At 42.0% G+C, this 12,665-nt stretch overlaps 1 protein-coding gene across 1 annotated transcript in view; it reads left to right on the top strand.

Moving 5' to 3' along the window:
• Window positions 1–12,665, top strand: part of map2k6 (mitogen-activated protein kinase kinase 6) — a 113,623-nt gene that overhangs the window by 15,867 nt on the left and 85,091 nt on the right. Inside the window, exon 2 of the mRNA XM_078225662.1 lies at window positions 9,929–9,990. Coding sequence (XP_078081788.1) covers window positions 9,929–9,990 — 62 coding nt within the window. The remainder of the gene's footprint in view (window positions 1–9,928; window positions 9,991–12,665) is intronic.

Genomic DNA, 12,665 nt, shown 5'->3' with positions numbered 1-12,665 from the left:
TGTATGTTTACTTAAACATCTTAGACCATCCAGTAGCCAAGTAAAGGAAGCATTCACAATGATCAAAACACTCACATACTCTGTTGTCATCCTATCATTTATCAGCAAAATGTCAAACCCCACGTGCATAAGCTGTGTGAATAATAGTATTTAGACCACCTGCCCACCGACAGGGTCTGTTACTCATTTTTAGTTATGACGGGTAAACAGAAATGCAGTAAGCCACATTTAGATAATGGCTAATGCACTGGACAACACTTGCATTAGGAAAACATAAAATGACAATAAACACAAAATGAACCTGTTGTGATAGATTTCAAAGTAAATCTTAATGTATACAGGAAAAAAGTCCTGCATGGTTATCCGACAGGTCAATAAGAACAACTTGCATTTGTATAGTGCCTTTTAATGTGAGGTGTTTTACAAAAGCATCATCAAACAACGGTTGACACACGGCCACATAAAGGAGATATTCGGGCAGCTTGGCCAAAGAGGGAGGTTTTAAGGAACACCTTGGAGGAAGAGATGTAAAGAGAAGGAAATTCCAGAGCTTGGGGTACAGTCAGCTGAAGACCTGGCCACTAGTGGTGAAGAGATTAAAACCGAGGATGAACAAGAAACTGGAAATCCAGGAACACAGAGGTCTTGGGAGGTTTACAGAGCTGAAGGAGATTACACAGATGGGGAGGGATGAAGCCACAGAGGATTTGAAAACATGGAATGAACCTGCCCATTGAAACTGCTCTGTCATTCAATAAGATCTGGGCTGATCTGATTGTGGTCTTTTCTACCCCCATAACCCTTAGTTATCTTGCCAGTCAAGGATCTATCTAACTCGGCCTTGAATATACTCAGTGACGCATCTTCCACTGCTCTCTGGGGAAGAGAATACTAAACTCTAATGATCTTCTGAGAGAATAAAATCTTCCTTATCTCTGTCTTAACTGGGAGACAGCTTATTTTAAAACCGTACCCCCCTAGTTGTAGACTCCCCAAGGGAGAAACATCCTCCCAGCATCCACCCTGTGAAGTCCATTCAGAATCTCATATGTTTCAATTAGATCACCTCCTCGTTCTTCTAAACTCCGATGGGTATAGGCCTAACCTGCTCATCCTTTCCTCATAAGACAACCTCTTCATCAGGTGAGTGAATATTCTCTGAACTGCTTCCAATAGAGACTAAAACTGTAGTGAACCAGACGTGGGTTCACTGAGGCCTTGTACAGCTGTGCAAGACTTGCCTATCTTTACATCCCATTGCCCTTGCAACGAAGGCCAACATTCCTTTTGCCTTTCTAATTACTTACTGGTCTTCCATTCTAGCTTTTTATGATCCATGTGCCAGGACACCTAGATCCCTTCGTATCACAGATTTGCACAGTCTCTCTCCAGTTATAGAATATTTTGCTCTTCTACTCTTCCTATCAAATTCAGCCATACCAATGAAGGGATGGGTTGTTCCAAGCTGTTAACATAAAGGCTTCTCTTGCCATTCCACAAATTCCCTTTCAAATTGGTGAAAACTATAAACTGATTGCTTTCTTCTGCCTCACATGCCATCACAATTATTCTTGCATTTGGTGGATCACTCAATCCCGATTCATCCTGACAGCAAACCCTTTTGGTTTAATTATTTTTTAAGCTAGTAACGTTTTGAATTTTTCTACAGAGGGTTGCAGTTATGTCAACTCTGCAGCTGAAAAGTTGGTGACACCGCTCAGTGCTCCCAAGGTTGTACAAATTACTGCTGCTTGTTACAATTATGGCTTCATGTTTCATTGAACAACATGCAAGAAGAGCATGGCATACCACAAACACCCTGGTTTGTGCTAATAACTCAAATTTTGAGTACAGCTGAAAAAAAGAGACCTGTTGTTGAAGCTTTTCATCTTGCAGTCATCAGGACAGAATCAAGAGAATACCGAATCTCAAAGGGAACAGCAATATATCCCACAAGAGAAGATGATGCTGATTGGTAGAGACATTGTTATGGGCATTGTCCTGACCTTGGCAGACCGAACATGTCCACTCATTGTGCCTTTTTCAACCAAACAAATGCTTTGGGTCAGCCATTCCCTGGTTCATTCCCCATGGCAACACCTTAATCAATAGAGTTGACTTGCCTGATTAGAACTTAAACAAAAGCATGGCAGTTAATTGCTCCCTGGTGCATTCTCCATGGCAACCCCACCTCCAGAGTCTACTTACCAAACAATCAGCATCCTTTGCTCCCTTTGAAATTTGGTATTCTTGCAATTCTGTCCTGATGAGTGCAAGATAAAAAGCTTCGACAGCCTGTCTCTTTTTTTTACAATACTCAAGCTCTGTGCTACCAAGTGACTGGAATGATTGATTGTTATTCACTTAGCTATTACAGCACATATGCTGCACCTGGGTGAATTTTACTCCAATATTCCACAAGACTTTTGGAAATTGGAAATCTCAAACCACTCTCCAAACCATTCACCAAATGATATATTTTAATAGCTGACATGGGATCCCTCTCTTCCCACTTTCTAGGGAACTCACTGATAGAAAACCGAACTGCAGGTCTCGAATTACGCACAACTGTATCTCACAGAAACGGGCCATTTGGCCAACAGGTCTCTGTCAATGTAAGTGCAACACACAAGCCACCTCCCCCACCTTCTCAGCCATATCAACATATCATTCTATTCCTCTCCCCCTCCTGTAGTTGTGTAGCTTCTTCTTACCTGTATTCACAACCTGGTGATCAGCCTTGGAAATGAATGCTATGCGGCTGTATTGCTACAACTTACTGCAATGCATTAGGCAGAGATAGGACATCTCGTGGAGGTCGGTTTCACCAAAAACCTTTAGCTTGTCTCAGACTGTATCCATATCCAGAGACCTGTATTCATGCACATTGGGTAGGATCAAGATGCATGTTATCAATGTGTTCTTCTACCAGTCTGTCTGTGCATGCTTGCAAATTGTCTCATCTTGGCAGCTTCTACCGTGTCGTAGCTCTGCTCCTTTGGAATGATTTACCTGCTAAGTGCCTTAGAGCTGTTATTCTTGAGACAGTGGTATGCAAACTCTGGCTGACAATGACAACTGTCTGATCTAGGGCGGCACAGTGGTTAGCACTGCTGCCTCACAGCATCAGGAACCCGGGTTCAATTCCTGGCTTGGGTCACTGTCTGTGTGGAGTTTGTACATTCTCCTCGTGTCTGTGTGAGTTTCCTTTGGGTGCTCCGGTTTCCTCCCACAGTCTGAAAGACGTGCTGATTAAGTACATTGGCCATACTAAATTCTCCCTCAGTGTACCTGAACAGGTGCCGGAGAGTGGTGACTGGGGGATTTTCACAGCAACTTCATTGCAGTGTTAATGATTCTGTCCTGATGAGTGCAGAATGGGCGGCACGGTAGCACAATGATTAGCACTGCTGCTTCACAGCTCCAGGAACCGGGGTTCGATTCCCGGCTTGGGTCACTGTCTGTGTGGAGTTTGCACATTCTCCTCATGTCTGCGTGGGTTTCCTCCGGGTGCTCCGGTTTCCTCCCACAGTCCAAAGATGTGTGGGTTAGGTTGATTGGCCGTGCTAAAATTGCCCATTAGTGTGCTGAGATGCGTAGGTTAGAGGGCTTAGCGTGTAAATATATAGAGATATGGGGGTAGGGCCTGGGTGGGATTGTGGTCGATGGGCCAAATGGCCTCTTTCTGCACTGTAGGGTTTCTATGATTCTGTGAATGAAAAGCTTTGCCAGCCTGTCTCTTTTTCTGCAATACTCAAGCTCTGTGCTACCAAGTGACTGGAATGATTGATTGTTATTCACTTAGCTATTACAGCACATATGCTGCACCTGGGTGAATTTTACTCCAACATTCCACAAGACTTTGAGAAATTGGAAATCTCAAACCACTCTCCTGAATTTTATCTGCTAGCCCCAGTTACATGGAAACTTTATCAGCTGCAGATTTTCAGTTTTAAAATTGCAGGCACTCACCTGTGTGTTGCTTCACTAAACCATGGTAAATAATATGTAATAAAAGTATTAAAGATGCTGACCTGTAAACTCCTAGTAATAGAATATGAAAGCAAATTATTCATTTCCAGGGTTGGCTGACTTTGTGTTCTCTTCCTATTTTTGGAAGCAGGAGGAGAGGTACTGAAGATAAGGTTATTTACACTGACTGTGTTCAATAGAAGGGACGGCACCGTGATTAACCTCACAGTGCCTCACAGTGCCAGGGACCTGGGTTTGATTCCCGGCTCGGGTCACTGTCAATGTAAACCTACTTGTGACAGTAATAAATAAACTTTACTTTCCTCTTTGCAAACTTTATAAGGCAGAGGAGTTGCTTTTGGTTAGATTTGTTTGCATTGCAACTGGCTCATGGGATCACTTTTAAAGAGGAATAGTTGTCTCCCCTAAAAGTTAATGATGTAATTGTGGTCCATCCAGATTAACTCTACGAGATCCTATTTTGTGATTTCATTGATGCAGGCTTTGCTCAGGCAGGAGTGAATGTGAAGGGTCCTTATCGATGTCACTGACTGCTTCAACAGTTTGCTTTTAGTTAACATATAACCCGCATCTTTTCTGTTCCTAATCTTCCTTTTCCTTGTGATGGTGGCATTGATATTGGCCAAATGAAAAAACTAGAAATCAGCTTCCTTTTGAGATCATTTAGTTCCACTCGGAAGTGAGGGGACAATATTTATATTTAAAAGCAATTAATCACTGTTTGGAACTAGTTATATAATGCAGCTTTCTCAATGCAGCTCAGCAAGAGCAAGAACTAGATCAAACACATTGAGGATACCAAAGTTTGGCAGGTTTCTGGAGGATGTGTAGCTACAATGGTTGATGATCTTGGCTGGGATTCTCCTGGCCTGTTGCACTGCTGAACAACATTACACTGGTCACGAATCTCTCAAGTGCTTTTTTATTGTGCTATGCTGCCGGCCTCTCGTGTGGGAATAGCCGCCACCCCCCCCCCCCCCCCCCCCCCCCAACTTACTAGAATGAATCCCACTGAGGCACTCTGCAATGAGTGTCGAAGATTCATTCAGGTAAGTACACCCAAAAAACGGGTGGGAAATACTCCCGTTTTCCCGCCCTTTGGGCATTTAGTTTTGTCTTGGGAGATCTGAAAGATAGAAAACAGTGTATTTGATTGGCATGTGGAGATGAAAAGAAAGATCTCATTAAAAAAGAAAATCTCTGTGGATTGGCCTAATTTTAAGTTAGTAGGATGCCGTTTACTAACTGTGCAAAGCTAGATGGGCCGAGATCTTTCACATTCTGTGTTAAGACCTATGTTCAGGTCTTGCTGCATTTGGATGTGGACTGCTTCAGTAGTAACATAGTAACAGGTATAGACCATTCAGCCCCACGAGCATATTCTGCCATTGAGTTATATCCAGGCTAATCTGTATTTCAAATCCATTCACTCATCTTAGCTCAATTACCCTTGACACCATTACCTGATTAAAAATCTATCAATTCTCTACAGTTGCCCCAGCACTCTCAGTCATTGGGGGCAGAGAGTTCCAGATTTTCAGCATTACTTGTGTGAAAAATTGTCTTTTTATGAAATAGCCATCAAAGACCAACCAACGTACTGAATACAGTGAATATTGGGTATCGTTATGTGGTGATAAAGTACTGACTGAAACAGAACTGAAGCTATAAATGCACGCGTACTTGTTGGCTGGTGCAACATCAACGAGGATGTTTCAGAAGTGGATTTTGGCGCAGTTTTGACGCATAAAGATTGGCCAGCGATAAGTGCCACAAGATCATCTAATGCTATGGAAAGGAATTGAGCAAGTTGACAAAAAGCCACATGTGATGGATGGGAATAGTTTGAGCAATACATGTGTAGAGAAATAATGTTTGAGACTGACATGATGGCCTTGAGAAGAAAGATTTGCATTTCTATAGAGCCTTTCACAACCATGGGGCACCCTAAAGCACTTTTACATGTGATGAAACACATTAAGTGCAGTTATTGTTGTGGTGAAGGAAACATGGCTGACCATTGCACACAGCAAACAGCAATGATTGGAAGATCTGTTCTAGTAATATTTTTTGAGGTATAAATACCGCCAAGAACATGGGGTTAACTCACCTGCTGTCGTTTGAAATATTGCCATGGGAATTTTCACACCTGGGCCTCAGTTTTTGTTTCATTTGAAAGATGGCACCTCCCACAGTGCAGCAATCCCTCCGTTCTGTTTCAGCCTAGATTTTTATATTTAACTCTCTGAAGTGCAATTTGAATCAGAGAAGAGAGTGCTACCAGCTGAGCTGCTGCTGACACAAATACCCAGAGAGCTGAAGAATTCCTCTTTCTTCTCTGAAGTTGTTGCAAACAAATGCTGCACTGGTTGCAAAACGACATCTGGGGAATGCAAGTGAGTCACTTGCCTGTTTCAGTATTGAATCTCTACCAGAAGGTGAAGAGTTTGAGCCCCATTCCAGATAGCTCCAATGAACAGAGATTAAATTAAGGACCATCTAAAAGCCCCCATCATTCTTTACAGAGAGAGGGGACACTTTTTGTCCCTGGATATCAACAAAGTCAACTGTAGACATTGAGCAATGAGGAACCTGACGAGTGTATTATTAATAAGAGGCGTTCATGTGCCTTTAGTTGTTGGGAAACTCACCTTCTAGGAGATTCCTTTCAGCAAGTTCGACTTGATGCATAGGCCAGTATGGAATTGACAAAGAATGGTAACTGAGATGCAATTTTTCTCAGACTGGTGGAATTTGTCCAGCGACTTCTCTCAAATGCCCAGGTAAATCTGTGGCAGTTGTGTGCAGGTGTCAGTTAAAAGCATTGAGCATGGGACATGTAATATTGGTCAAGTAGAAGCTTTTGGGTAGGCATCCAATTATACTGTTTCTGCAGAACCTTAAACAAAACCACAGTGGTTGTAAATAACCAGTAAGGTGGCACAGTGGTTAGCACTGCTACCTCACAGCGCCAGGGACCCGGGTTTGATTCTGGCCTCGGGTCAGTACCTGTGTGGAGTTTGCACTTTCTCCCCGTGTCTGTGTGGGTTTCCTCCGGGTGCTCTGGTTTCCTCCCATAGTCCAAAGATACGTGGGTTAGGTTGATTGGCCATGATAAATTGACCTTCGCGTCAGTGAATTAGCAGGGTAACGGGAATATGGTTTGGGTCGGATTGTGGTCAGTGCAGAATCGATGGGCCGAATGGCCTCCTACTGCACTGTGGGGATCCTATAACCATAATTGGGTTCTCGAATGCTCAGTGCAGCCAGTGAACTCTGTACAATTTGAAGTGAAGGTAATTGCCTCCAGGCACCCGTGAGGATTAATCTGCCACCTCCGATGTTCCTTGGGATATGGGGGTAGGCGAGATGTCTCCAGGCTGGGGAAAGAAGCCTGTGGTTGACGTCAGGCTGATTTACTAACAATACAGTAGGCCAGTCACTGGATGATAACTTATGGAATGAGGTGTGGTGGGTTTGACAACACTTAAAGTACATTTTGGAAAAGCAGCAATACTTGAACTGAAATGCTCTTGAAACTGCAATTGTGATGTAAAAATGCAAGGATGGAGATTTCAGTTGCACTATGACCCACTTTTTCAAACTACAGAAGCAATGAGAAGGATAGTATATTGGCTTGTAAGGTCAAGAAACTGAGATTTTCTTTTAATGCAATTCTTTATTGCAGCCAAATTAAGTATGTAGCATTCATCATTTTCAAGAGAAAATAATAGTTGATTAGTTTTGAAAATAAAATTAAGATTTGTTGGCCTATCCCACGTATACATGAAAACATGGGGGTGAATGAAAAATGATATTTACTTTCTTGAAAATGAGAATAGCTTAAGTAAATGATTCTGTACACACAACTTTGTATTTACTAAAACACAAAGTCAATATTTGATTTGTTATGATACTTTTGCAATGATTTGATAAATGAAAAGCAAAACCACACAGGAAAGCTAAAAACCTCAGGTCACAAATGTTGGTGTTATTGAGGTGCACACTGGCTAGTTCTCTGCCTCCTCATAAAAGGATCCTTATTCTCCTCGTCTTCACCGCCACCAAAATCACCGTGAGGTCTGCTTTCAGCCATGTGGTTGGATTAACAGATGGTCATTCGTTTTTTACGTGTGACAGGAGGAGCTTATTCCATTCACCCCTGCCATGCACGCACACATACTGCACACGCACGCAACATGCATAAACATGATACTAATTGCCTTAACTGAATTGGTGCAACACTTATGTCAATGATCACTTTCAACTCCCCCCCTCTCCCATCTCTCATTTTTGTTTAATACTTGGATGAGGTTTTATCACTGGAAGGTCATTCCTACGTTAAAATTGCCACTGGTGAATTATTTCATTTCTGATGTTTAAATGCCTCTAATACAGCCATGACCTTGAGAATTGCTGTAAAGGTTATAATGTCCAGACTGGAATGGAGCTGTGATGAGAAGCTTTTGGTGGGTGGTCAGGCTTTTGCATTTGACCCATTTGAATTTTCTTCCCTCTTCTCACTCCCTACATGATTCACGGAAAGGTAGGAAAGTGCTTACGCTGAGACTAATAATCATTTGCCCACCTTATCTACTTCACACAAGCAGGAAATGTTATTTTTCCATTCTAAGGGATAGGATGGACCTGAAGAAACTGGGATTGTTCTTGAATTTTTGATTTGTTTTGTTATTGTCATGTGTAAAAGTATTGCGCGCTATACAGACAAAGCGTACCGTTCATAGAGAAAGAAAGAAGAGGGTGCAGAATGTAGTGTTACACTAATAGCTAAGGTGTAGAGAAGGATCAACTTAATCTAAGGTAGGTAGGTCCATTCAAAAGTCTGATGGCAGCAGGGAAGAAGCTGTTCTTGAGTTAGTTGGTATGTAACCTCAGACTTTTGAATCATTTTCCCGATGGAAGAAGGTGGAAGAGAGCATGTCCAGGGTGCGTGTGGTCCTTGATTATGCTGGCTGCTTTTCTGAGGCAGCGGGAAGTGTCGACAGTGTCAGTGGATGGGAGGCTGGTTGTGTGATGGACTGGGCTTCGTTCATAACTCTTTATGATTTCTTGTGGTCTTGGACAGAGCAGGAGCCATACCAAGCTGTGATATCAGCCAGAAAGGATGCTTTCTATGGTGCAGCTGTAAAAGTTGATGAGAGTCTTAGCAGACATGCCAAATTTCCTTAGCCTCCTGAGAAAGTAGAGGCATTGGTGGGCTTTCTTAACCATAGTGTTGGCATGGAGGACCAGAAACAGAAATGGTTAAAAGAAAATTTAATAGGAGGTGTCCAAATTATAAAGGGATTTGATAGAATAAATATGTTACCCTTTGCAGGAGAGGTAGTACCCAGGAGACACAGATTTCAGATAATTGGCTAAAAAAAACTAAGGAATTCTGGAATGCATCGCCTGAAAGATTGGTGGAAGCAGATTTAATTGTAATTTTCAAAACCAAATTGTATAAATACTTGAAAGGGAAAATTTGCAGGGCTCTGGGAAATTAAGGGGATGGGGAGGAATGGGATGAAGTGCATAACTCTTTCAAAGAGCTTGTACCAGTTGATTTGTGATGCAGAGTAACGGCAAGCATGTGGGTGCAATTCTCGTGCCAGCTGAGGTTATTGTTGAAGACCTGTCTTCTCAACCTGCCCCTTGCCTGAGGTGTGATGATCCTCAGGTTAAATTGCCACCAGTCAGCTTCCCCCCCCCCCTCACCAAAGGGGAGAGCAGCCAATGGTCATCTGGGACTATGACGACTTTACCTTTATAGACAGAATGGTTCGAATGGCCTTCTGTGCTGTGTCTATGATTTCTGCAAAGAAAGTAGTCAACTTTGCCAAATAGGACATTTATGAAGTTATGATTCCACCTCAGTAAAGGTGCAGGACGCCAGCTCAAAATCCTGTCTGTGGTTTATGTCTTAACAGGTAAGAAAAAAAGCCGGGGATTGAAGTTGTCGAAGGAGGTTTTCGAGCAGCCGCAGGCAAGCCCCACGTAAGTAACCACAATTTGCTGAAATTTGGGACTATTCAATATGAGGCAGGAGCGCAAAGTTATTAAAACCATAGAGCTTATGCAAGGTTGGGGTGACCCAGGTGAATAACTTTTCGAATAATATTTTGAAAAGATTATTTTATCAGAAATGGATGGCATTTCACCATTACTGTCATAAATGTGAAGGAAACAGCATGACCATCTCTGCTAACTGGCAAGTGGGATTGTTCTATGTAATATCTAATAAGATGATTATCATTTGGTAAGTAGATGTTCTTGCAAAACATGGTTTTTAATCTGGTACAGGAGGTAAGATCCTAACTGAAGGAAATAACCTAGGCAGGAATAAATTATTCCTTTGGTAATGGCAGTGTGTTGGTGAGAGTTGGGCTTGTGAGATGATTGCAACTAACTATGAAGCTCTTTGAGGTGGGATAGAGAGAGGGACGGAGGTAAAATTGGACTGCCATTGCTCGCAGTGTTGACTTGTATTTGTTAGTTAGAGAGTACGGTGACTGAGTGAATAGTCCTGGCATAGGTGCTAACCTGGCTGTTCAATGGTTCAAATCTTTGTTGGTTGTGTTTAAAACCCGATGTAGGGCAGAGAAATTATAGTTTAATTAATTCCGTTATAATTCAGGTCAGAAACTCAAGTGTTTTATGAAGTCCGCCTGTATCATAAATTTTGCAATTTGAATTTGGCTACGATAAGTATGAGATGTTTCACTTCAGGCATGATTCAAATGACCCACTCGGGAGCTTTAATCAAACAAAGTTCATTTAAGAATACAGTTAACATGTATAGAAAGAAAATTAACAATAATGTTTACCAATTACAAACAAAAAAACCATGATATTGTATAAATCTTAACAGCTAAATACCATTCTAACCAAACCAATCCCATAAAAAAACCCTTGTCACAGGTTTAACACAGAAAATACAAATGCTCATTTGATGCAGGAACTCAGTCCTTTGGTTAGATGCTGCAGCTCTCTTGATGCACACATAGAACAGCTTCCCAAAACAAAAGGGAGAGAGAGAATCTAGTCACTAGCTAGCAAACCACCAACAGCAGAATTTTTACTCCAGGAAGGCAAGGAGACTTGCTGCCAGCGAGCCAGCAGAATGTATAATCCCAGAGCGAGAGAGAGAAAACCTGCTGCCACTTGACAACCAGGACAGCTTCTGACTCTAAAACCAAAACTGAAAATGAATCCTTGGATTCTTCTGGGAAGGGACCACCTTGTCAATCAATCTTCCCCCTCACAATGCAAAAGGTCGTAAAATCCCAGAAGGTACCTGAAGCACAGAGTAAAAATAAACAAAAGCTCATTTAAGTAATTGAAGCAGCAATAAAAGGACTTCTAGCAGACAGCTGGTGCCACAATGAAACCAAAAGGCCAGCTTACAAACTGCAGAGAACATGATTGAAAACAAAAACATTTCTTAAAGGTACACTTGTGTCACAATTCATTCATTTAGAGCAGATTCTGACTTTTGGCATTTGATTTCTAGCTGATATGTTTGACAATCCCGTGTTTCTTTACTGTCTTATTTATTTTCTTGCCTCTTTGAGAGATTGTATTGAACTCCATATGATCGCAGTTTTAGTTTGAGGAAACTTATCTCCTGTGGAGAAATTGCTGCTGCTCAGATCCATCGCTGATTCAGGCTGATAATAATGAGAGAGCAGAGGGATTTTTTTTTGTCTGCTAATGCTTCAGTTTGAAGCTTTCTAATGTCAAGAGGGCATTGTACTAATTTATTGTATACTTGAGCAATTCCAAGCTGCTTTTTACAAAAACGGAAACAAGTGTTGAGTTCAGCGTGTGGGAAGACTGGATGTCTGGCATTGTTGAGCAGCGGGACGGATGTTTGATTCTTCCCACTTCATTCAGCCACTGGGTTTGATGTGGCGCAGAGAGACTCAACATGGGGAGAAAGATTAAACCAGGAGGTGATTCACTATCAGCTGACAGATGTGTGCCTCCAAGTACCCCGATCAAGACCAGCATTGAGGCTCACCTGCTTCTCAGGTGTTGGAAATAAAAGAAATTGTGGTTGGGGACAAGAGAGAGGGCAGTGAATCAGAGGATGAAATAACTTTCAAAATTGGCTTGCAACATCTCTCATTGTACCTACTGTGGAGAAACTGCAAAGATACTTTCAGATTGTTTCATTTTGCTGTGGACTCAGCTGATATGAAGGGGGCTTTGCCAAAGGGTCATCTGGATTCGCAACATCAGCTCTTTTCTCTCCTTCCAGATGCTGCCAGACCTGCTGAGATTTTCCAGCATTTTTTATTTTGGTTTCAGCTGATGTGACTTGGTTAACCTTATTCTCCTGCACTTCTTAGATCAGCTGATAATATTCCACCAAGTTTCAGCCATTACACACGTATGTTTTTGATCAGTGAATCAGAAATGCCATTTGGCCAGTAATATAGACCATTCATCTGACATTTCAGTGTCTTGGGATAATGCCCCTTTGGTCATGTTAGCCGTGAGAAGACAGGATGGCATGTGACCAATGCACATGTGGGAAGGAAGGACAGACCATTTATTCTATATATGAATGTTGCTCCAGCTTTGGATTTGCAACTACTGACACAAAACCAGTGTACAAAAGATATGGCTATTTTTACAAATGAAATAAATTCCTTCTTTCGTTAATA

The sequence above is a fragment of the Mustelus asterias genome, chromosome 12, assembly GCF_964213995.1.
Source record: "Mustelus asterias chromosome 12, sMusAst1.hap1.1, whole genome shotgun sequence".
Classification (NCBI taxonomy): Eukaryota; Metazoa; Chordata; class Chondrichthyes; order Carcharhiniformes; family Triakidae; genus Mustelus; species Mustelus asterias.
This window is presented reverse-complemented; position numbering and strand designations above follow the sequence as displayed.